The sequence below is a fragment of the Mobula birostris genome, chromosome 2 (genome assembly GCF_030028105.1).
Source record: "Mobula birostris isolate sMobBir1 chromosome 2, sMobBir1.hap1, whole genome shotgun sequence".
NCBI lineage: Eukaryota > Metazoa > Chordata > Chondrichthyes > Myliobatiformes > Myliobatidae > Mobula > Mobula birostris.
Genome location: NC_092371.1, coordinates 13567232 through 13591552, shown reverse-complemented (window position 1 = coordinate 13591552; position 24321 = coordinate 13567232). Strand labels below are relative to the sequence as shown.

Below are 24321 nucleotides of genomic sequence, written 5' to 3'. Positions count from 1 at the left end.
AAATGACATGGTGGAAAAGGAATGGAAATGGGAAGTGGAATGGAAATGGATGGCTACAGGGAGATCCTTTTTTTGGTTGATGGAGTAAAGGTACTCGGCAAAACTGTCTCCCAATCTTTGTCAGGTCTCACCAATATACAGGAGGCCACACCTGGAGCACTGGATACAGTAGATGACCCCAGCAGGTAGTGGCGCCTCACCTGGCAGGACTGTTTGGTGCCCTGACTGGTAGTGAGGGAGGAGGTATAGGGGCAGGTATGGCACTTATCATTGCAAGCGGAATGGAGGGAGTAACCTACACAAGTCACAGGCAAAATGTACAAACTCCTTACGGATAGCAGTGGGAATGAACCAGTGCTGTAAAGGGCAAATAAGCATTCAATGCTTCCAATGAATGAAGGTCTTTACTTTCTAATGATGTCTAAAGAGGTTCTGCATATCACTGAAGACCAAAACCTCACAGATGTAGTGGAAAGCATCCTGCCTGCTTGCATTACCACCTGGTACACACAGAAACGCAAGAGGCTAGTGGTGGACACAGTCAGTTCCATCACAGGTACGGCTCTATTCTCCATCAAGAGCAAGTGAAGTTGAGTGAGGTCATCTCCTTCATTCAAGAACCTGATGGTTGAAGGGTGGTAATTGTTCCTAAACCTGGTGGTGCAGGTCCTGAGGTTCCTTCTTCCTGATGACACACGAGAAGAGAGTATAGTCTGGATGGTGGGGATCCACCAACAATGGATGCTGCTTTCCAGCAACAACCTTTCATGCAAATGTGTTCAATGGCTGGGAGGGCTTTACCCATAAAGGACTGGGCCATATACATTACTTTCTGTAGGATTTTTCAATCAAGGGCATTGGTGTTTCTATACCAAGCTGTGATGCAGCTAATCAATATACTCTCCACCACACATCTATAGAAGTTTGTCCAAGTTTTAGACGTCATGCTGAATTTGTGCAAGTTCTGAAGGAAGTAGAGGTGCTGCCGTGCTTCTTCATAATTACACTTGCATGCTGGGCCCAGGACTATATAAATCTACTTCTACAGGACCTCTGGAATAATAATGTCGAGGAATTTAAAGTTGTTAACCCTCTCCACCTCTGATCCTTCAATGAGACCGGCTCATGGACCTCTGGGATATGGTGAGAGGGAAGAAGTGTGGATCAGCCATGATGGAGTGGCGGAGCAGACTCAATGGGCCGAATTGCCTAATTCTGCTCCAATGTCTTATAGTCTTTTAAATATTATGATTGTACCTTCCTCTGGCAGCTTGTTCTATGAACTCACCACCTTGTGTGTGGAAAAACCTACTCCTTAGATCTTTTTAAAATCTTTTGGACCACTGAAAAATGGAACCCATTCATTACTCCTGGATGGCCTGCATTTGATCCGGGGTGCGACTGTGTGCGGTGGACAGGAATCACGGCTTATACTTTCATTGAAATTATGACATCTGTGGCGGTTTTGTTACTTACAATATTTCCCCCCAGCACATGTCATTTGATGCATTCTGAGTTATTACAGTGCACAGATGCAGAGATGCAAGAGACAGCAAGTGCTGGAATCTGCAGCAAGAACTTGGCAGCTCCAGCAGCATCTGAGAGGAAAGGAATTCTCGAGGCTTCCGGTCCAAATGCTGATGATACCTTTGCTCCCACAGATGTTGCTTGACTCACTCAGTTCTCCTGGCAGATTGTTTGTTAGCCTAGAGATATAATAGGTTTGATTCACTCAGGGTCTGAGGCAGATTGACAAATCTGCAGCATGAGACTGGGTGGATGGAGGTTCAAGTCCGGGTGGCAGGCCAAACAATTCAGCCCCCCACCCCCCACTCCCCTGGCAGATGCCCAATAATGTGGATTCCATTTTACTTAAAAGGCCCTACAGCAGAATTTGAGGGCTTTTATTTATTTTCATTTTTAATTTAGAGATACAGCACAGTTGAACAGGTTGCTGACACTGTAACCATCACGCTACAGTGTTGTTCTATAACCAGATGGAAACATGAAAAACTACCAAAACCCAGAATTAAACCAGGAACTTTTAGAACTTTTGTCTACGCTCTCTCAACCGAGCTATTTTCCAGGTTGTGGAGATTAAACAAGGAAGTGGAGCTCAGGCCAGTAATCAGATTAGCCTTCATCTTATTGAATGGCTGAACAGGTTTGGGGAGCTTCATCACTTACTGCTACCACTAGTTATAGTCACATACAGCACAGAAACAGGCTGTTTGCCTTTGGCAATATGGACAAGTGTGTACGGTTTAGGTCACTGCGTTGCACGTGTGATGTCACAAGCTGGAAAGAGGTGTATGTAACAAGCAAGAACAAGAACGTTGCTGGAATTTGAGAACCTGTGTTATAGGGAGAGGTTGGGCAGGCTAGGACTTTATTCCATGGCACATGGGCAACTGAAAGCTGACCTTACAGACTATTATAAAACCCTGAAGGGCATTTTGGGAGTCTTTTTCCCCAGGGAAGGAGAGTGGGCTTGAGGTGGGAGGGGAGAAATCTGAAGGACAACTTCTTCACACAGAAGTTGGTGGTTATATGGAACATGGAATGAGCTGCCAGAGGAAATATTCGAGGCATGGATAACTTCATTCACAATTCACAACTGATTCTACGACCTACAGACTTGCATTTATCGACCCTTTACTACTCATGTTCTCAGTATTGTTTTATTTGCAGTTTGTCTTCTTTTGACATTGGCTGGTTGTCAGTTTTTGTTTATTATTTCTCAAGAATAGTTGAATCTTAGGTAACCTGTGTATCTAATAAAGTGGCTACTGAGTGTAGGTTCATGGCTTTCTGCTGCTGTAGCCCATCCATTTCAAGGTTCAACGAGTCGTGCATTCAGAGATACTCTTTTGCACACCACTGTTGTAACACATGGTTATTTGAGTTACTGTTCATTGCCTTTCTATCAACTTGAACCCAATTTGGCCATTCTCCACTGACCTCTCTCACTAACAATGTGTTTTCACCCACACACTGCCATTCTCTGTAAACTCTAAAGAACATTGTATGTGAAAATCCCAGGAAATCAGCAGTTTCTGGAGGTACTCAAACCATCCTGACTGGTACCAACAATGATTCCACAATCAAAGTCACTCACATTTCTTCCCCATTCTATGATGTTTGGTCTGAACAACTGAACCTCTCGACCATGCCTGCATGCTTTTTGTGCATGGAGGTGCTGCCACGTGATTGGCTGATTATATATTTCATTAACATGTGTACCTAATAAAGTGGCTATTGAGTATATAAGCAATTTGATAATAAATTTACTTGGAACACAGCAAAAATTAAAAGACACTTGGATCGATCAATGTTTAGGAAAGTTTTCAAGAGATATGGACCAGGAAAAGAAAAATTGGACATGTTTGGATGGGCATCTTGCTTCGTGTGACATATTCTCACTACAGAATCGAACAAAATTATCCAGTCAGAACAGCCTTCCTGCATGAGGCAGGGCCCAAAATTCCTTACCCCGGGCGTCTCTTGGGTGCCCGAGACATGATGCCGCCACCGGACGGAGGCTGTGTTGTTGCTCCAGCATTCCCAGCCACAGACACGCCCAGAGGTCCTCCAATCTCTGAAGCCATTTCTACAACTGGAGAAAACGGAAACGTAACAGTCAGCATTGGGAAACACAAGAAAAACAAAATAAGTACCGCGGCAGACACATCTGAATTGCAGGAAGAGGTCTAACAAAATTTAATGCTGCCGCACCTCCCCCAAACAACAGGATGAGACACTTGGGTGACACAGCAAACTGGAGGACAACAGAAAAGGCTGGAGGAACTCAGTGGGTCGAACAGCATCTGTGGAGGGAGAAAGCATAAACACAAGAGATTCAGGAAATCCAGAGCAACACACGCACACAAAATGCTGGAGAAACTCAGGAGGCCAGGCAGCATCTACGGAGAAGAAGTTTCTGGACTGGAAAGAAAAGGGGAAGAAGGCAGAATAAGATAGAGGGAGGGGGAGGAGTACAAGCTGGCAGGTGATAGGTGACCCCAGGTGAGGGGGAAAGTCAGTGGGGATGAAATGAGTAGGTAGAAAAGGTAAAGGGCTGAAGGATTATGATAGGAGAGAAGAATAGACCATGAGAGGATTTCCCTCCACAGATGCTGTCTGACCCGCCATCTTCCTCCACCTTTTAGGGAATTAAGAGTTTCTCTTCTCTTAACTTCTAGGCAGAAACATCCATGCCATTCCAACAAAGGTAGTCTAGGAAAACTCAGCGGCTGAGTACTCTCTGTATGAAACTGTTTGTGTTGCAGTCTAGAGCAATGGCCAACCCCCTTATGAGAAGGTGAAAGTTCACAAGGGAGCCATGAGAACTTTAACAACATTGAGGAATTTGGTTAAATGGTTCTCATTTAAAGTGCAACTGATTAAAGTATAGAAAGCACGAGCAACCCAACACTCTGTCAGGGAATCTCTGGGAATTCCTGGGACTGGAAAGTCCTTTTGAGGTAGGCCTTACCCGGAAGAAGTTTAAATTTTCTCTTCAACGGGAGCTCAGTGAGACTGTGAAAGAAAATTATAAAGTTAAGATTAATTTTGAATTAAATGCTGTTGGCAAGCTTGACAAGCTCTATAGATATTGCTCAAAACCTGGGTCATGAGGATGTCGGGATAAGAGGCAGACACTGCCTTGCTTGTGTGAGCTAACAATACCCAGACATGGATCACGCCAGCAATGAGGCATTGTTAACCCTTTTCCAAGACTGTCTAGCAAGTAGCAAATAGAGGAACTAACTGTAGACATGTATCTCTAATTTTGTGCATCACACGGGAATGTTAGTAAACTTGCTGATACCTAACAAGTGCTTTTGAAATCGCTGACCAAGTACGTTTACCTGTTGGCTATTGCCCAAAATAATCTAAGATGTAATAAAAGATGTAAGATGTAAGATCTAAGATGTAAGATTATAAATAAAAGATGTAACCTGACATCGATGGAGTCATAAGACAATGGCACCTGTGATCACGTAATAAAAGGGTTAACCATATACCGAGGTATGTGTCTTTATTTCTGCTCCCTAACAGAGTAAAGTCGCTCATAGTTATCAGTGGCAAAATTCTTTTACAGTAAATCAGAGTAAATTCTTCAACAAGCTTTTTGTGTGTATTGCTCTGGATTTCAAGAATCTGCAGAATCTCTTGTGTTTATGAGCCCCTAAAAGAAGTTTGCCATGACACTGGCTGGGTGGAGTGGAGGAATGGAAAGCCTAAATATATTTTAGCTATTGTGAACAAGTGACATATCCATTGAAAAAGACTGGAGCTCTAAAAATTCACTCAACAGCTATCTATTTATTGAGATACAGCGAGGACCACATTCTTCCGGCTCAAAGTGTCACACTGCTCAGCAACCCATCTATCTAACCCTAGCCTCCAAGAATACAACCTTGTTGCGGTTTGGAGGCTTGCATGCCCCAATGACCAGAGAGAGAAATATGTTGGCTAAAGTCTTTATGCTTTGGCTCTTGGTAGGGTCACCCATAACCAAAAGGTCAAAGGAACTGTGAGTGGTCCACCGGTCCTCCAGGTTTGGGGGTTCAGCTCGGGACCAACAACCCCAGTTGCTCAAACTGTCAAGGAAACAGCAAAGAGAAACCTTCTACATCTCAGTGCAACAGTGTGAGATGAAGATCATGAACCACAATAGAGAAGATGGCCAAGGACAGACAGAGATGGAGGACCATCATTGCTGCCCTAAGTCAATTGGTACAATTTTGGACTGTCGGAAGAAACTGGAGCTCCCGTTGGGAAGAACATACAAATTTATTACAGATGGCACTGGAATTAACTCCAAGCACCAAGTGCCCCTATTAAGGTACAGAGCGAGAAGAATACAAGATTTCCCCTGCCTGACTTCACTGACTGCCGCTCCTAATTACTGGTTCTGATGTACCTACAGGAGGTGGTGAACTTCAAGCACATTCTCTCTCACCTCTGTATTTTCATCAACATTCCCAGAATTTTTTTTAAAAATGTATTTCCAGGCACAATTCCTAGTTTGCAAAGATAAAATCCAGTACCATTTTTCAAAATTCAAGGCTTTCCTGAGAAACGTTAGGACAGGGGTCCCCAACCTTTTTTTGCACCGCGGACCGGTTTAATATTGACAATACTCTCGCGGACCGGCCGACCCGGGGGTGGGGGAGGGGGGTGTTCAAGTTTACAGTTAGGGTTGCCAACTTTCTCACTCCCAAATAAGGGATAAAAGTAGCAGTCAAATCCCGGGACAATTTACCCCAGGAAAGACTACCATGACCGTGAAGCCTTGCGCGGGCACCTGTGTGCACATGCGTGACGTGCGCATGCGACCTGCGCATGCACGCACGTGCCGATTTTTTCCCCACAAACTGGTTTTGCTTTCATCTTCCCGACTATACTGTACATACATTATTTCTACTTTATATAGGTTGTGTACTTATCATATCATTCCTGCTTTCACTATATGTGAGAGTTATTTATTTTTGGTTTTATGTGTTATTTGCTATGATTTGGTAGGGTATTTTTTGGGTCTGGGAACGCTGAAAAAATTTTCCCATATAAATTAATGGTAATTGCTTCTTCGCTTTACGCCATTTCGGCACAAAAGGTTTCATAGGAACGCTCTACCTTAGCGGGGAAATACGGGACAAGAGCGGTCCCGTATGGGACAAACCAATTTAGCCCAATATACGGGATATCTCGGCAAATACGGGACAGTTGGCAACCCTGTGTTCAAGTTCAACAGTGCGCGACAGGGGATGAGGAAAGGTGCAGCTGACTCATAAATTTCCTCACGGCCCAGTGGTTGGGGACCGCTGCGTTAGGACATCGGGGAAACTCCCTCAATTCTCAAAGTTCAAAGTAATTCTATTAATTTTATTATCAAAGTACATATACGGCACCATGTACAACTCTGAGATTCATTTTCTCATTGGGCATTCACAGTAAATCCAAGAAACAACAGAATCAACGAAAGACCGCAGGAAAGACAAACAACCAATCTGCAAATACGAAAGAAATTTGATGCTGCTTTCCTGCAATATCGTTTCATGCAGATGTATTCAATGGTTGGGAGGGCTTTACCGTGATGGACTGGGCCATACTTTTTGTTGGATTTTCCGTTCAAGGGCATTGGTGTTTCCATACCAGACTGTGATGCAACCAGTCAATATACTCTCAACCACACATCTATAGAAGTTTGTCAAAGTTTTAGATGTCATGCCGAATCTTCACGAACTCTTAAGAAAGTAGAGGCCCTGCCCATGCTTTTATCGTAATGGCACTTGGCCCAGGACAGATCCTCTGAGATGAAAAGAGGAATTTAAAGTTGCTGACCCTCTCCATTTCTGATCCTCCAATGAACCTCCAGTTTCCTCAGAACAATGAAGTTAAGGCCCTTGTTCGATGAGTCTGTGAATCTACTGGGGAAGTGGAAGGTCCAATGTCTGCAACTTCACTAAGAAGCTGGTGGCCCAGAGGCAACCCGTCCTGGAGTTAGAGGACAGTCTGTGAGTGTAAGTGTGGGGGGGGGGGGGGTCATGGGGAGAACGAAAGGGACTTTATTTGGTATTGTTGTTTTGTTGAGTTGTTGTGTTGTTCTGTTGAACACTGTGGGTATGCTAGGTTTCCAATGGAATGTGTGGTGACACTTACCAGCAAAATTATCAGTCTACAAGATCATGAGGGGCAAAGACAGGGTGAAAACACATAGCCTCTTTTCCCCAGGAAGAAGGTACTAAAAACAAGAAGGCACAGGTCTAAGATCAGACACAAAAGATTTAAAAGGGACATCAATGTAGCTCCTTCACAAAATGGGTCATGTGTACTTTGAATGGTACTCCACTGTAGACAGTCCCAGCCCAGCAGTGAAAGGAGGGTTGGCATGGGGCTAGCAACCCGTAAAAAAAAAACTCAGAAGCTCCAAAGACCTCATCCCTTGGAGAAGGAGGTTGTTGACCCAGAAGACATATAAAGTCACGTGGTGAAAATGGAAACCACAAAGCCAATCAACCCAGGCTCAGGACTGAGGACTCTGGCGAGCTGCTGTTGGCGGCCTATGCTCCAGTAGGAGTGGTAAGCGTATGTACTTGGAACGAGCTGCCAGAAATATGGATGGTGCTGCAAACATTTAAAAGCCACCTATACAAGTACATAGATAGGAGAGGTTTCGAGGACTATGAGCCAAATGTAGGCAACAGAGTCGGCACGGACAAGTTGGGCCGAAGGACCCATATCCATGCTTTATGCCTCTATGACTGACACGTCATTGTGATGTGGGAGGAAACTAGAGGACTGGGAATGAACCCTACAGGTAGATCGGACATAGACAGAAAACGTAAACTCTACACAGACAGTACCTACAGGCAGGATCAAACTGGGTCACAAAAGCTGTGAAGTTCTAGAGCGCCACTGTAGCATGGCCGTTAGCTCAATGCTATTACAGTTTGTGTTCTTTCCCCTGTGAGCGTAGGGAGTTCTCTGGTTTTCTTCCACAGTCCAAAGATATACTGGTTAGTAGGTTAACTGGTCAGTATAAATTGTTCCGCAATTAGGCTACTGTTAAATCGGTGGGTTGCTGGGTAGCGTGGCTCGAAGGGTTATCTCCAAGTAACTAACCACAGCACAATCGCTGCTCTCACAGTTAAATAATGTAAAGGTTAGTGCAATCGCAGATCAGGTTTGATTCCTGCCCCAATCTGCAAGGAGTTTGTACAGTCTCCGTGTGACCGTGTGGGTTTTCTGTGCGTGCTCTGGCTTCCTCCCACATTCCAAAGGCGTACAGGTTAGGGTCAGTGAGTTGTGGGCATGCCAGGCTCCACCCAGCGCAATCCTCGCTGACTTGGTTTGACACAAACCACGCATTTCACTCTATTTTTCAATGTGACAAGTACCTCTTTTATCAAGGGCACCTGCTACCCTTACCCAGTGTGCGTGAAATTGCAGTTCCAGATCGACTACACTGTGTTCACTGCTCCTAAATGCCCACTGAAATGGCCCTGCAAACCACTCAACTGAAGGGGGATTAAGGATGGACGACAGTGCCTGTGACACCCACATCACATGAATGAGCAATAAGAATCTCTACTATTGCACAGCAGCACATTTGGAAAGGGGTCTGTGGCTGACAGAGGAGAAATGGAGGGTCAAAATGAGCAGAGGGGATATGTAGAAGATAAAAATCCTACACAAACTAAACTGTTAACACTAGTTAGCAGACAGAAACTGGCCCAGATATCCACAACCGCATTTTTTTGCATCATCACCACTTGCACCCTGAATTAAACAAGACGTGTGTTGCCTCGGTGACAGACTCCAATCAAAACTCTCAATGACTGTTACCACAGCAACTACTTATTTTTTTGAGAAAGAAGGCCAAAACAAACCGCAAACTTTTGTCCCCTGACAAGAGCAGCAAGAATCCCGTTTAACGATTTTAATTACACATGAAGCCCCTCTGTGATAAAGGCACCTTCACCAACTCCCATAGCCCTCTGCAATCAAAGAGTTACGTGTCGCCTGAAGGGTAGTCAGTGTTAGAAAGGCTGCCATTAACTTGCAAAGTAAGATCTCTTGAATAGCAACAGCAGAGGGAGACCCTCTGCTCTTCTCAAAGTTTGCAGAGGGGCTGTTTAAATCCAACCAAACTGGCAGCGGGAACTTGATGCTGCCAAACATCCTGGCAAATCATCCTTCCACTGTGCCTATCGTCACCCTCCCCACTGGGAGCTGGGAATATTCAGTGTTCCAATTCTCCAGAATGGGTTCTAAACTTGACTTAGCCACAGACCCACAGGCTTCCTAACCTAGGAAAACAGGACTCCTTGCAGCCTTTGTGTCAGTCTCTCCCCCAGTATAAATGGCGGGAGGAGAAGATGGCGGCGCAACGCAGCGTGCGCAGGTCTCCGGTGAAATGATATCGTCTTTGTTAAATAGGGTGCCGTGCACAATTCTGATTTGATGGAGACAGATGTGAGAAGCATGGAGGAACACCTGGAGAAATTTCTGAAATGCCTGGTTCGCTGCCACCGCTACTGTGCGATCGAGAATCTCCGGAGGGAAGGCCTCAAAATCCTCGGCTTTGCCTACTGCTGGCAGCCGGGGCTGGGGTTGAAGCGCTCAGCAGAGATGGTGCTTGGTGTTGGAGGGCTGGTCGGAGGCTCGAAGTTTTCGGATGGACTGAGAGTCGGACTGTGGTCGGGCATGGCAGGGAGAGTTTTCTTCCTTCTCCCGTCTGCGTGAGATGTAGGACTTTCAAGAGACTTTATACTTTTTTTTACCATGCCCATGGCCTGTTCTTCATCAAGTTATGGTATTGCTTGCACTGTTGTAACTATATGTGATAATTATGTGGTTTTTGTCAGTTTTTCAGTCTTGGTCTGTCCTGTGTTTCTGTGATATTACACTGGAGGAATATTGTATCATTTCTTAATGCATGCATTACTAAATGACAATAAAAGAGGACTGCATGTCCTCATAATCTAACAATCTAACCCGCACACAGCAACTCGTTGGACTCTCTCACACTGCTCCCTCACTTCTTTTGAATTCCAAACAGGATTTGTATTTGTTAACTGAGGATTAAATTACAGGGAGATGGGATCACTACAGAAACCGGCATAAACTCCAATACTGTGCTGTTATTCTGTTACACACAATCTCAAAGTGCAGCAAGAGAGAATTCAAGAACCTCTAAATTGCTTAATGTCATTTCCTGTACACAAGTGTAAAGGAGAATGAAATAATTGTTACTCCAGATACAATGCAGCACAAAATACCACACAAAAGATAACAAATGCAATAATAAGACATATAATATATATTTTTTGAAAATATCAATGATTGATCCTGTGTCCATAAAATGACACGAGGCTATACATAAGGGACTGACAGGAAATAATAAAGTAGTGGTGGCGTTTGTGGGTGGAGGTGTTGATCAGCTTTACTGCTTGAGAAAATTAACTGTTTTTGAATCTGGTGGTCCTGGCATGGATACAAAGTAGCCTCCTCTGTGATATGATTGGGACAAACAGTCCACAAGCAGGGTGGGTGATAAATCGACTTCAGGTGAAGGGCTGTAAAATTTTTGACCCTACACAACTCCTTTTGCCTCCATCTAACAATCACTCCACCCCCACTTGGCAGTACTTACCGGCCCCATCTTAAAACCCCTCCTCAGTCCATCAATCACCTCAGATTCCCCACTCAATTCTCAATCTCAAAGCAGGGTTTCAACCTGAAATGTCAACAATTCTTTCCCTCCCACAGATGCTGATCAACCTGCAGAAAGCCAGAGAACCGGAGCATAGTGATAGTAGTTAGCGTTCATTGCCTTGCCAGAGGACTAGAGTTTAAAAGCAAGGATGTGATGCTTAGGCTTTATAAAGGCATTGGTCAGACCGTGGTTGGAGTATTGAGAGCAGTTTTGTTCCCATAATCTAAGGAATGATGTGCTGGCATTGGAGAAGATCCAGAGGAGGTTTATGGGAATGGTTCCAGCAATGAATAGGTTAGCATACGAGAACCAGGTTTGATGGCCTGGGACTGTATTAGAAGTGTCTGGGATGATCTCATTGAAACCTACCAAATATTGAAAGCCCTCGATAAAGTGGACGTGAAGAGGATGTTTCCTGTAGTTGGGGAGTCTAGGATCAAATGGCACTGCCTCAGAATAGAGGTATGTTCATTTAGAACAGAGATGAGGAATTTCTTTAGCCAGAGGGTGATGAATCTGTGGAATTCATTGCCCGAGATGGCTGTGCAGGCCAAGTCACAGGGTATATCTAAAGCAGAGGTTGATAGAGGTTCGTGATTAGTAAGGGTATCAAAGGTTAGGGGGAGAAAGCAGGAGGATGTGGTTGAGAGGGATAATAAATCAGCTATGATGGAATGGCGGAGCAGAGACGATGGACTGAATGGTCTGATTCTGCTCCAATATCTTACCGTCTTGACCATTTGGATGGAAATGAAGTATCATTTCAACCACCATAGGAATTGACTTTCTGGGAATTTTTGGAAGAGCCCAAGGTGTCTGTGAGGATTCTCAGATACCCATAAATCCTGATGCAGATCCCTGAATCATTGATAAATTTGTTCCCCTACACCCCTCACCCCAACAGAGGCTGCTCGACATGCACAGTTCCTTCAGCAGTTAGATTTTTGCTCCACATTTCAGCATCTGCAGTCTTGCATCTACATACGCAACTTCTCTATCTTGCACCTCAGAAGTGCAAACAAATTTTTCTTAAGTCTTTCTATGATGCTATATTTCATACTATATATGGTAGCTTAGCAGTTAAGAGCGATGCTCTTACAGCTTGGGGTATTTCAGAGTTCTGAGTTTAATTCTGGCACCATCTGTAAGGAGTTTGTACATTCTCTCTGTAACCATGTGGATTTCCTCCCACAGTCCAGACATACCAGTTAGTAGGTTAACTGGTCATTGTAACAGATCCTTAAGTCCCCACAACATCCTTGTAAATTTTCTTTGCACTCTTTCAATCTTATTTCTTTCCTGTGAGTAGGATGACCAAAACTGGACACATCGCACCAAATTAGGCCTCCCTAATGTCTTAAACTATTTCAACAAGACATCCCAACTCCATATTTACTCAATGCATTGCTTAATGAAGGCCAATCTGCCAAAAAGCTTTTTTAAAAAAATCATACCTATCAACCTGTAACACTATTTTTGTGGAATTATGAATCTATATTTCCAGATCCCTCTATTCTACCACAATCCTCAGTGCCCTACCGCTCACCACGAATACCTACCCTGGTTGGTCCTCCCAAAGTGCAATACCTCACACTTGTCTGCATTAAGTTCCATCTGCCATTTTTCAGCCCATTTCTCCCGCTGGTCCAGATCCCACAGCAAGCTTTGATAGTCCTTCTTTCTAATATTCCCTCAATCTTGGTGTCATCTGCAAATTTGCTGATCCAGTTTACGTTACCATCCAGATTGTTGATATATAGTAGATAACTAACAACAGACCCAGCACTAATCGCTGTGCCATTCCGCTAGTAACAGGCCTCCAGTCAGAGAAGCAATCATCTATAACCACCCTCTGACTTCTTCTATAAAGCCAATATCTAATCCAATTTACTATCTCATCTTGAATGCGAAGTAACTGAACCTTTGGACCAACCTCCTATGTGAGACCTTGCCAAAGACCTTGCTAAAGTCTGTGTAAACAACACCCACTGCCTTGCCTTCAACTTTCCTAACTTCCTGTATAAGATTGTTAGACATGACTCACCACGCACAAAGATATGTTGACAATGCCTAATTAATCCCTGTCTATCTAAATGCTTATATATCCAGTCTCTTAGAATATCTTCCAATAACTTTCACACCACTGATGTCAGTTTCAATGGCTTATAATTTCCTGCCTTATTCTTAGAGCCTTTCTTAAACAGAACAACACAAGTTATCTTTCATTCCTCTAGGGCCTCTGTAATTTCTGCACTTGCCTCTCACAGAGTCCAAGAGAACACCCTGTCAGGCCCTGGCAATTTTATCCACCCTAATATGCCTCAGAGAGCAACACTCCTCTGTAATCTGTACAGGGTCCATGACCTTGCGCTGCACTGCCTCGTGTTTATAGACTGTGTCCACCTCCTGAGTAAATGCAGATGCAAAAAAAAAATCCATCCATTTAAGATCTCCCCCATCTCTTTTGGTTCCACAAAGATTACCACTCCGATCTTCCAGAGGACTAATTTTTGCCCCTTGCTAACCTTTTGCTCTGTAGAAGCCCTTATTCACCTTGTCTGCTATTACAACCTCATGCCTTCATTTAACCCTCCTGATTTCCTGCAGTGTTCTCTTGCATTTCTTATACTTAAGTACCTCATTTGTTCCTACCTGACTATTCCTGCTATCCTTGCCTTTTATTCTGACAGGAATGTACAAACCCTGTACTTTCAAAATTTCACTTTTGAAAGCCTCCCACTTTCTAAGTATGCCTTTGCCAGAAAACTTGTCCCAATCCATAAGTGTCAAATCCTTTCTGATACCATCAAAATTGCACTTCCTCTAATTTAGAATCTCAACCCAAGTATTAGACATCCTTTTCCACAATTACCTTGAAACCAAGAGCATTATGATCACTTGCTGCAAAGTGTTCCCATATACAAATTTCTGTCACCTACCCTGTCTCATTCCCTAAACAGGAGTTCTAGGTTCGCACGGTCTCTAGCTGGAACCTCTATATACTGATTAAGGCAACATTCCTGAACATATTTGACAAACTATTTCCCATCCAGCTCTTTTACAGCATGGGAGTTCCAGTCAATATACGGAAAGTTAAAATCACCAACTATCACAACCTTATGTTTCTTGCAATGATCTGCAATCTCACCGCAAATCTGCTTTTCTAAATCCCACACACCATTGGGTAAGCTATAATTATAATACCATTAATGAGTCATACCTTTCTTATTCCTGTTCTACCTATAAAGCCTCACGAGACAAGCTCTCCAGTCTGACCTGACTGAGCACTGTCATGACATTTCCCCTGAATAGTAATGCCACCCCTCCTTCTTTAACCCCCCCCCCACCCCCACTCTTACATCTGAAACAACAGAACCCCGGAATATTGAGTGGCCAGTCTTGCCCCTCCTGCAACCAAATCTCTTTAATGATTACACGTGGTGATCCACGCCAAGCTGATCAGCTTTTCCTACAATACTCCTTGCATTGAAATGTATGCAGCTCAGAACATTAGTCCCATCATGCTCAACCTTTCAATTCCTGACCTTGTATGCAGGCTTAACAGCATCTTTGTACACAACCTCTCCTCTATCTGCTCTGGCACTCTGGCTCCCATCCCTCTACAACTCGAGTTTAAATCACCCTGTGCAACTCTAGTAAACCTTCCCACTTGACGATTAGACTCCCTCCAGTTCAGGTGCAAACCACCCCTTCTGTACAGGTCCCACCTTCCCTGAAAGAGAGCCCAAAGATGCAAAAATCTGAAGCCCTCCCTCCTACACCAACTCCTTAGCCAGGTGTTAAACTGTATAATCTTCTTATTTCTGGCCTCACCAGGACATGGCAATCCTGAAATCCCAACCCTGGAAGTCCTGTCCTTTGACTTAGCACCCAACTTCCTGAATTCACTTGGCAGGACCTTGTCACCCATCCTACCCATGATATTGGTACCAACGTGGACCACCACCTCTGCCTGCTCATCCTCTCACTAAGAATGCTGCGGACACAATTTGAGATGTCCCAAATCTGGCACCCTGGAGGCAACAAACCATCTGGGAATGTTGTTCTTGTCCACAGAACCAGTTTCCTCTTTCCCTAACCAATGAATCCCCCATCACTACAGCTCACCTCTTCGACCCTTTTTTCCCTTCTGAGCCACAGAGCTAGACTCAGTGCTACAGACCTGACCATTGTGGCCTTCCTCTACTAGGTCATCCCCCTTTCCCTTCCCAAATGTATGCAGAGGAGAATGGCCACAGGGATTCACTGCACTGGCTTCACCCTCCTGGTGGTCACCCAGTTATTTGCGTCCTGCACCTTGGGTGTAACTACCTCCCTGCATATCCTGTCTATGAACCCCTCAGCCTCCCAAATGATCTGTAGTTCATCCCGTTCCAGCTCCAACTCCTTAACATAGTCTGTTAGAATCAGCAACTAGATGCTTTTCTTGCAGGTGTAGTTGTCAGGGTTTACTGGAAGTTTCCCAGCCTTCCCACATCCTGCAAGCACAGCATTTCACTGTCCTGTCTGACATCCCCAGTGCTCTAAATGTACAATAAGAAAGAAAGAATAAACAAACAATGTAGGTTTTTTTCTGCACGCAACCACACCAATGTTGATGCCTTTTTTTGGCACTATTTTGTAATTTTGCACTGTTAAACAGTAAATTTCAGGTCACATATGACAGTTATAATAAACCTAATTATGAGTCATACTTGTTCTGCTTCTCTTGAAGCAATGGAATTGGAAAACTCTAAAGCAGATTTATTGGAAAGGATACAATTTTAAAGCACCAAGCTCAAAGTACATTTATTATTTATGTACACCTTATTCATCTTCACGTAGGCAGCCACAAAACAAAGGAACAGAATAGAAAGTACGATAACCTCCACACCACAAAAAATAATAAGCATCCAATGTGCGAAAAAGAATCCTGCAAACCGATCGTCCCTCAAAGTGAGTTTACAGTCACGGGGCCAGTTCAGCACTGAAGCGAGTGAAGCCGGTCCAGGAGCCCAATGGCTGCAGACCACATTTGCAAAGTCTGTTCAGCACTGAGGAACACTGAGACAACACAAACTCACCTTTCTATTCCTGGTGCAAAACTTGCGGGAAATGAAACTACATCTAAACTGTATTCCAGTGTTTCCTAAAAAGAGGATGCCACAGTCACAGGTGTGATTTGTACATGGTCTTTACAATAATTGTTTATAGTTGGCAGCCAGACAACATGCTGTTCAAAAGCTTTTCCACCATATTTCGCTATACTTAGGAGGTGCCTACTCCAAGTATGAAGTGATACACTTCGGAAGGTCAAACTTCAAGGCAGAGTACAAGTTTAATGGCAGAGATTTGGGGGGGTCCATGTTCATAGTTCCTCAGGATTAAGGATGGCTTCCTTCCAAAGTTCAAAGTAAATTTATCAAAGTCACCTGACATGCTGAATCTTTGCGAACTCCTAGGTAGAGGCGTTGCTGTGCCTTCTTTGTAATGGCACTTGCAAGCTGGACCCAGGACAGATCATCTGAAATGACAACGCCAGGAATAAAGGTGCTGACTCCCTGATGATGACTGGCTCACGGACCCCCATTTTCCTCCTCGTGTAATCAATAATCAGCTCTTTGGTCTTGCTGACATTGAGCGGGAAGTTGCTGTGGCACCATTCAGCTAGATTTTCAATCTTCCTCCTCAATACTAACTCGTCAACACCTTTGATTCGGCCAACAACAGTGGCGTTGTCAGACTTAAATACAGCAGTGGAGCTGTGCTTAGCCTCACAATCATCATGTAGAGTGGGTAGAGCAGAGAGGAGTGGTCTAAGCTCCATCTTGCCACCTGGCTTTCCAGATTCTGAGATGGCTTTTGAGGGCCCACTGTGCTGTAATATTACATAGCTACTGCTGAACACTGCTTGTTATGCTAGTACACTGTTACAATAACAGCTTATATTGCACATCTATACTTGAAAATTTACAACGTGGAGCCTTTTAAACCAGTGTGAGAGTGAACAGCCCTGATTTATAAGCCGGATACACACACAGATTGGAAAGCTTTGTTAAGAATTTCTGCATTAAAGCTGCTTCCATTGATCGAGCACTTGTTACACAGCAAAAGTGTATTCTCAGATTGGAAATATCAACACAGACAAGAAGCTTGCTCATGATGCTTGATTTACTGAGTGTTGAAAAAAATGTCAAGAGATACAAGGTTAAGGGAAGGAATTCAGAAGGTTAGGGTTTTGGCAGTTGGAAGAACAAATAAATTTGGGCAGTACAATAATAAATAAAACAGTCTAAGTGGATATTGATAGTCAGCATGCACTTTGTGGTCCTAAGAGGCTGCTTCTGTAACACAAGAGATTCTGAAGTGCAACACACACCAAATGCCAGAGGAACTCATTTTGATTGTGCTACCTGACCTCCTGCGTTCTTCCAGCATTTTGCATGCTGCCTTGAATTTCCAGCATCCAGAGAGGAATAAACAGTAAATAAACACCTTTGTCAGTCCTGAGGAAGGGTCTCAGCCCAAAATGTCGACTGTTTATTCAGTTTCATAGATGCTGCCTGACCTGCTGAGTTCCTCTAGCATTTTGTGTGTGTTGCTTTGAATTTCCAGCATCTGCAGTCTTTCCTCTGTTAACAATTCTTTCATTCTCCTTTACACTTGTATACTGGAAATGACATTAAACATTGAATTCATCAAGGACTCCCACCACCATTTTCACAATGTTGTTCATTGAGCAGGAGTTACAAGAGCCTGACAAATGTTGACCCACACCTAAACATTCAACAGCTTCTCCCTCACTACATCAGGTCCTTGACCTAAGCTGAAAAACATTAACACTACCTTAGACCAATTGTCTATTTAAACTTGTCTCTCTCGATCTTGCACCTGTGTTCTTTAGCATCATATAAGCAGCATTCACAAACCATTTTTGTTTCATTTATTTTGTTTATTTCTGGAATATATTTTTTATTTGTTAATTTATTTGTGGTTATATCACCTTGTGTGCTGTGTGTGTGAGTTACATGTACTGTGTTATGCACCTTGGTCCACAGGAACATTGTTTCATTTGGCAGTATACAGGCATATGGTCAAATGACAATAAACCTGAATGATTTTACAAGAAAAAAATTAATTACAATAAAGCATGTTAGTGAAAAAGATCAAAGTGGGCTTTGTATTGCTAGACTGTAGTGATTAGAGCTGTGCTTACGATTTTGATGTTCATTTATTAAATTTTATTTTTTAAGTTAAGTTTTAATGATGCAGCACAGAGCAGGCTCGTCCAGCAATTCCACAACCCCAATCTAATCACAGGACAATTTACAATGACCAATTAACCTACCCAGTAGATCTTTGGACTGTGAGAGGGAACCAAGGGATGCAGTGAAAACCCATGCATTCCACTGGGAGGATGAACTCCAAAACACCCGAGATGTAATAGCATTATGCTAACCACTAGGCTGCTGTGGAGCCCCAATGTACAGTGCTTATAGAAAGTATTCACGCCCCTTGGAAGTTTTCATGTTTTATTGTTTTACAACATTGAAGCACTGTGGATTTAATTTGACTTTTTTGACACTGTTTAACAGAAAATGACTTTTTTGTGTCAAAGTGAAAACTGATCTCTACAAAGTGATCTAAATTAATTACAAATATAAAACCCAAATAATTGATTACATAAATAATTGCACCCTTGGCAGCAATTACAGCCTCGAGTCTGTTTACTCTATATCAGCTTTGTATATCTGGACACTGCAATTTTTCCCCATTCTTCTTTACAAAACTGCTCAAGCTCTGTCAGATTGCATGGGAATCATGAGTAAACAGCCCTTTTCAAGTCCAACCACAAATTCTCAATTGGATTGAAGTCTGGACTTTGACTTGGCCACTCCAGGACATTAACTTTGTTGTTTTTAAGCCATTATAGTTTTGGCTTTATGCTTGGGGTCATTGTCTTGCTGGAAAACAAATATCCCAAGTTGCAGTTCTCTTGCAGATGGCATCAGGTTTTCCTACAGGATTTCCCTGCATTCATTTTACCCTCTACCTTCACAAGCCTTCCAGGGCCTGCTGTAGTTAAGTATCCCCACAGCATGATGTAGCCATCACCGTGCTTCACAGTAGGGATGGTGTGTTTCTGATGATGTGCAGTTTTTGGCTTATGCCAAAACATCTCAATTGTGGTTTCATCAGACCATACAGCCTTCTTCCAGCTGACTCCACATGCCTTCTGTGCATTTTTTTCAACAAGGGTGTTCTCTTTGCCACTCTCCCATAAAGCTGCAACTGGAGAAGCACCCAGCAACTTGTTGTATGTGCAGTCTCTCCCATCTCAGCCACTGAAGCTTATGTCTTTCACAATTGTCATAGGTCTCTTGGTGGCCTACCTCACTAGTCCCCTTCTTCCACGGTCACTCAGTTTTTTTTTAAGGACAATCTGGCAGATTTACCTGGCTGTGCCATCCTTTCCATTTCTTGATGATTGACTTTACTGTATTCCAAGGGATATTCAGTGTTCTTGTATCCATCTCGTGACTTGTGCTCTTCAATAACCTTTTCGCAGAGATGCTTGGTGGTCTTCATGGTGTAGTTTTTGCCAGGATACTGACTCACCAGCAGTTGGACCTTCCAGATACAGGTGCATTTTTACTATAATCGATTGAAACATCTTGACTGCACACAGGTCTCCAAAAACATCTCTCCATTTAACTAATTATGTGACTTCAAATTAATTGGTTGCACCAATGATTTGGTGTGTCATATTAAAAGGGGGTGAATACTTAGACAAACAATTTTTTTGTGTTTTATATATGTAACGAATTTAAATCACTTTGTAGAGATCTGTTTTCACTTTGATACAAGTCTTTTTCTATTGATCAGTGTCAACAAAGCCAAATTAAATCCACTGTGATTCAATGTTGTAAAACTTCCGGGGGGGGGGGTGGTTTGAATACTTTTTATAAGGACTGTATAACTAAATTATAATATCTTGTAATGTAACGTGCGGCAAAAAAATCTGATTTTCATGGCATTTGTACCCTGCATGTGTGCCCATGACAATAAATTTAAACTTGACCTAAAGGCGGAAAACATTATGTCTGCACAATATTTCATTCTAAATTCCAGACGACCACAATCCAAACGTGCTATGTAAACATGTCACGCTGTAGTACAACAACATCCCCATTAGGGGGAGGGGGGAATAAAAAGTTGAAGCTAAAAAGTGTGACCAAAATATAGGAATCTCCCATTGTGAAAACTACATCGACAGTAAAGTAACGTTAAAAAGAAAGAATAATAAACGTTGAATAAATTAACATCAGTAATAGGCGTCAGCTCCCATCACTCAATCCTGTAACTGGTGACAGGGGTGCGCAAGGAGAGCAATGGCCTTGAAGTCGCCTTGAAGCCTGGGCCTCGATTTTGAGGCAGCCGCTCACCTGGGTTTACAGCTGTGGCCATAGATCAGCGAAGCGGCGGTCGTCGCCTCCTCCTCCTCTCCTCGACCTCCGGCCGCCGGTACATCCGCCGCCAACGCAAGGGCGGCTGGTGCTCCTCTGGGGTCTGCCCGCGCTCGGCTACCGGAGGGTCGGTCTGGGCGTGGGGCTGAACGGTGGGGACAAACTCGGGGACGCGAGAAAACTTCAACAAAATGGAGGCCTTCGCTACCGCGCAACCAAACCTGCTGGGATTCCCTCCCCTGCGTTCCTGCTGGCACTAAGGGGGCGGGGAGTCCCTTTGACAGGTTTTAGCTTTCACCAATCGCCGGGTGCCTTCCGTCCGTCCGTTCCGAACGTCCCGCCCTGTCCCGGGTTGATTGACAGCTTCCCTCCTCCTCCGAGCCGGAGAATGTACCGAGTTGCGAAGTTTTGTCCTTCCTAAGAATTCATCGGGAGAAGTTTTTTTTGTGTGGGGGAGGGAAGTAATTGTTTTTGAACTGGCCAATTTTTTATGACTTTTCATATTTTAAAAACAAACATCTCTTTTAAAATATACTCTAATATTGTCTCCGACTCCTACATTTGCAGTAGTGATGTCCCAGAAAGGGACATTATTGTTAAAAGCGAAGTTGTGAAGAAGTGCCATAATTAAGCTTAAAATTTTCCTATCAACTCGGGTTAGTATTGGTTAGCATTTAGTGAAGTTAAATTGTAACTGGCTTCATAATGCCCACTCAACGCCCCACACATTTTTACTCAAGCGCTTTGTTTCGTCGTCACCTAGTGTAACCTTTAACGCATCGACAAAAAAAGAATAAAAATCCGCTGCGTTTGGCTAGACCAAGCTCAAAATAAAATGTAGGGTTGAATTTTGAAATATATTAAAATTACAAAATATATAAATACAACGCACCCTCATAAATATTTCACACAATTAACACCGCCACTCGTCCACTGGGGGAAGGGTGGAATGACGCCAGGACATTTCATAGAGGAAGTTCTCTATTATAACTTTCTAAACCCTATGGGTGTGTGTTTTAAAATTATTATTGCTTAAAATTATTAAGCAATAATAATTCACACCCTTGGTACGAACAAATGTTAGAACAATGGAAGGTAAATATTTGTTTATGTATTCAGATTCAGAGATATTTATCACATGTACATTGAAACATACGGTAAAAGGAGTCCTTTGCGATTAAACCAAGACAACCTAAGGATGTGCTGGGAGCAGCCGCAAGTTTTGCCACAAATCATGGGCTCCAACATAGCACGCCCACAGTGCCCGAGGAATTCAGCATCTACACAAGGGATTTCTGAATGGCTGGAGGAGAGGAAATCTGATAAGAAAGTACAGTGGACATGGGAGGAAGGGAAGGTGGCGGGGCACGGGGGCGGGGGGAGGTGATAGGCAAGTAAGGGGAAGGGAAAAAGTGGGAATGGGAGGGGAAGGGGAATTACCATCAGGTTGGAGGCTATCCAAATGAGGTGTTGCTCCTCCAACCGGAACGTGGCCTCACCGTGACAGTAGAGGAAGCAATGAGCCGACATGACAGAATGGGCATGAGTATTGGAATTAAAATGGTTGTCCACTGGTAAATCCCACTTTTAGCAGATGGAGTGGAGGTGCTCGGCAAAGCAGTGCCCCAACCTACGTTAGCTTTTGACAGTGCATCAGGCGACAGCATCTGCAGAATCTCTTGTGTTTATGTTCAGCAGAACAACACCATCGAGCAATGATGAAAGGTGACATGATATACAAGATGATAAGAGGTAAAGATTGAGTGGACAGCCAGAGACTTTTCCCCAGGGTGGAAATGGCTGATACAAGGGGGCTGAATTTTAAGCTAATTAGAGAAAAGTATAGCAGAGATGTCAGATTTTTTTTACACAGAGTGATGGGTCCTTGGAACACGCTGCCATCTCCGGGAGTGGTGGTAGAGCCAGATACACAAGGGACATTGGATAGGCACATGGAAGATAGAAACATGGAGGGCTCTGTAGAAGGTAAGGGTTGGGTTCACCTTAGAGGACATTAAAAGGTTTTTGACTCACTTTCAAAAACTCTAAAATTAATGTTCGTTGTATTATTTCCTGAGGAGACTGAGGTCCTTTAACATCTGTCAGACGATGCTGAAGATGTTCTACGAGTCTGTGGTGGCCAGTGCGATCATGTTTGCTGTTGTGTGCTGGGGCAGCAGGCTGAGGGTAGCAGACACCAACAGAATCAACAATCTCATTCATAAGGCCAGTGATGTTGTGGGGCTGGAACTGGACTCTCTGACGGTGGTGTCTGAAAAGAGGATGCTGTCCAAGTTGCATGCCATCTTGGACAATGTCTCCCATCCACTACATAATGTACTGGTTGGACACAGGAGTACATTCAGCCAGAGACTCATTCCTCCGAGATGCAACACAGAGCGTCATAGGAAGTCATTCCTGCCTGTGGCCATCAAATTTTACAACTCGCCCCTTGGAGGGTCAGACACCCTGCGCCAATAGGCTGGTCCTGGACTTATTTCCTGGCATAATTTACATATTACTATGTAATTATTTAAGGTTTTATTACTATTTAGTTATCTATGGTGCAACTGTAACGAAAACCAATTTCCCCCGGGATCAATAAAGTATGACTATGACTATGACGTCTCCGTCTAAATGTGCAATGTGCAATCATAGTAATTTATAATAATTTGTAATAAATAGAACAGTCAATGTAATATAGAGTACACTCAAATCAGCGTGAGTTAATCAGTCTGATGGTCTGGTGGAAGAAGCTGTCCTGGAGCCTGCTGGTCCTGGTTTTAATGCTGCGGTACCATTTCCCAAATGGTAGCAGCTGGAACAGTTTGTGGCTGGGGTGACTCGGGTCCCCAATGATCTTACGGGCCCTTTTTACACACCTGTCTTTGTAAATGTCTTGAATCATGGGAAGTTCACATCTACAGATGCGCTGGGCTGTCCTCACCACTCTCTGCAGAGTCCTGCGATTAAGGGAGGTACAGTTCCCATTACCAGGCAGTGATGCAGCCAGTCAGGAAGTTCTCAATTGTGCCCCTGTTGAAAGTTCTTAGGATTTGGGGGCCCATACCAAATTTCCTCAACCGTCTGAGGTGAAAGAGGTGCTGTTGTGCCTTTCCCACCACACAGCTGGTGCGTACAGACCACATGAGGTCCTTGATGATGTGGATGCCGAGGAACTTAAAGCTGTTCACCCTCTGAACCCCAGATCCATTGATGTCAATAGGGGTTAGCCAGTCTCCATTCCTCCTGTAATCCACAACCAACTCCTTTGTTTTTGCGACATTGAGGGAGAGGTTGTATTCTTGACACCACTGTGTCAGAGAGATGACTTTTTCTCTGTAGGTCACCTCGTTCTTGTTTTAGATTCGGCCAATCAATGTAGAGTCATTGGCAACTTTAATTAGCAGATTAGAACTGTGGGTGGCGACACAGTCATGGGTATACGGGGGTAAAGGAGGGGACTTAGTACGCAGCCCTGTGGGGCTCCTGTGTTGAGAGTCAGTGGGGCAGAGGTGAGGGAGCCCACTCTTACCACCTGCTGACGATCTGACAGGAGATCCAGGATCCATCTGCACAAGGCAGGGTCAATGCTGAGGTTTCTGAGCTTCTTGTCGAGCCTGGATA

General features: G+C 43.8%; 1 protein-coding gene across 4 annotated transcripts in view; it reads right to left on the bottom strand.

The window, feature by feature from the left end:
* LOC140212568 (aryl hydrocarbon receptor nuclear translocator-like) overlaps positions 1 to 20940 on the bottom strand; it is a 79987-nt gene extending 59047 nt beyond the window's left edge. For 2 of the 4 annotated variants that reach the window (XM_072283555.1, XM_072283560.1), the window contains exons 1-2: positions 20674 to 20940; positions 3493 to 3616 (exon numbers count right to left, since the gene is read on the bottom strand). In XM_072283555.1, the coding sequence (XP_072139656.1) occupies positions 3493 to 3616; positions 20674 to 20695 (146 nt within the window). In that variant the 5' untranslated portion in view covers positions 20696 to 20940. The remainder of the gene's footprint in view (positions 1 to 3492; positions 3617 to 20673) is intronic. The other 2 variants (XM_072283538.1, XM_072283545.1) reach the window with 2 other exon arrangements.
* Between the last annotated feature and the right edge of the window lie 3381 nt (positions 20941 to 24321).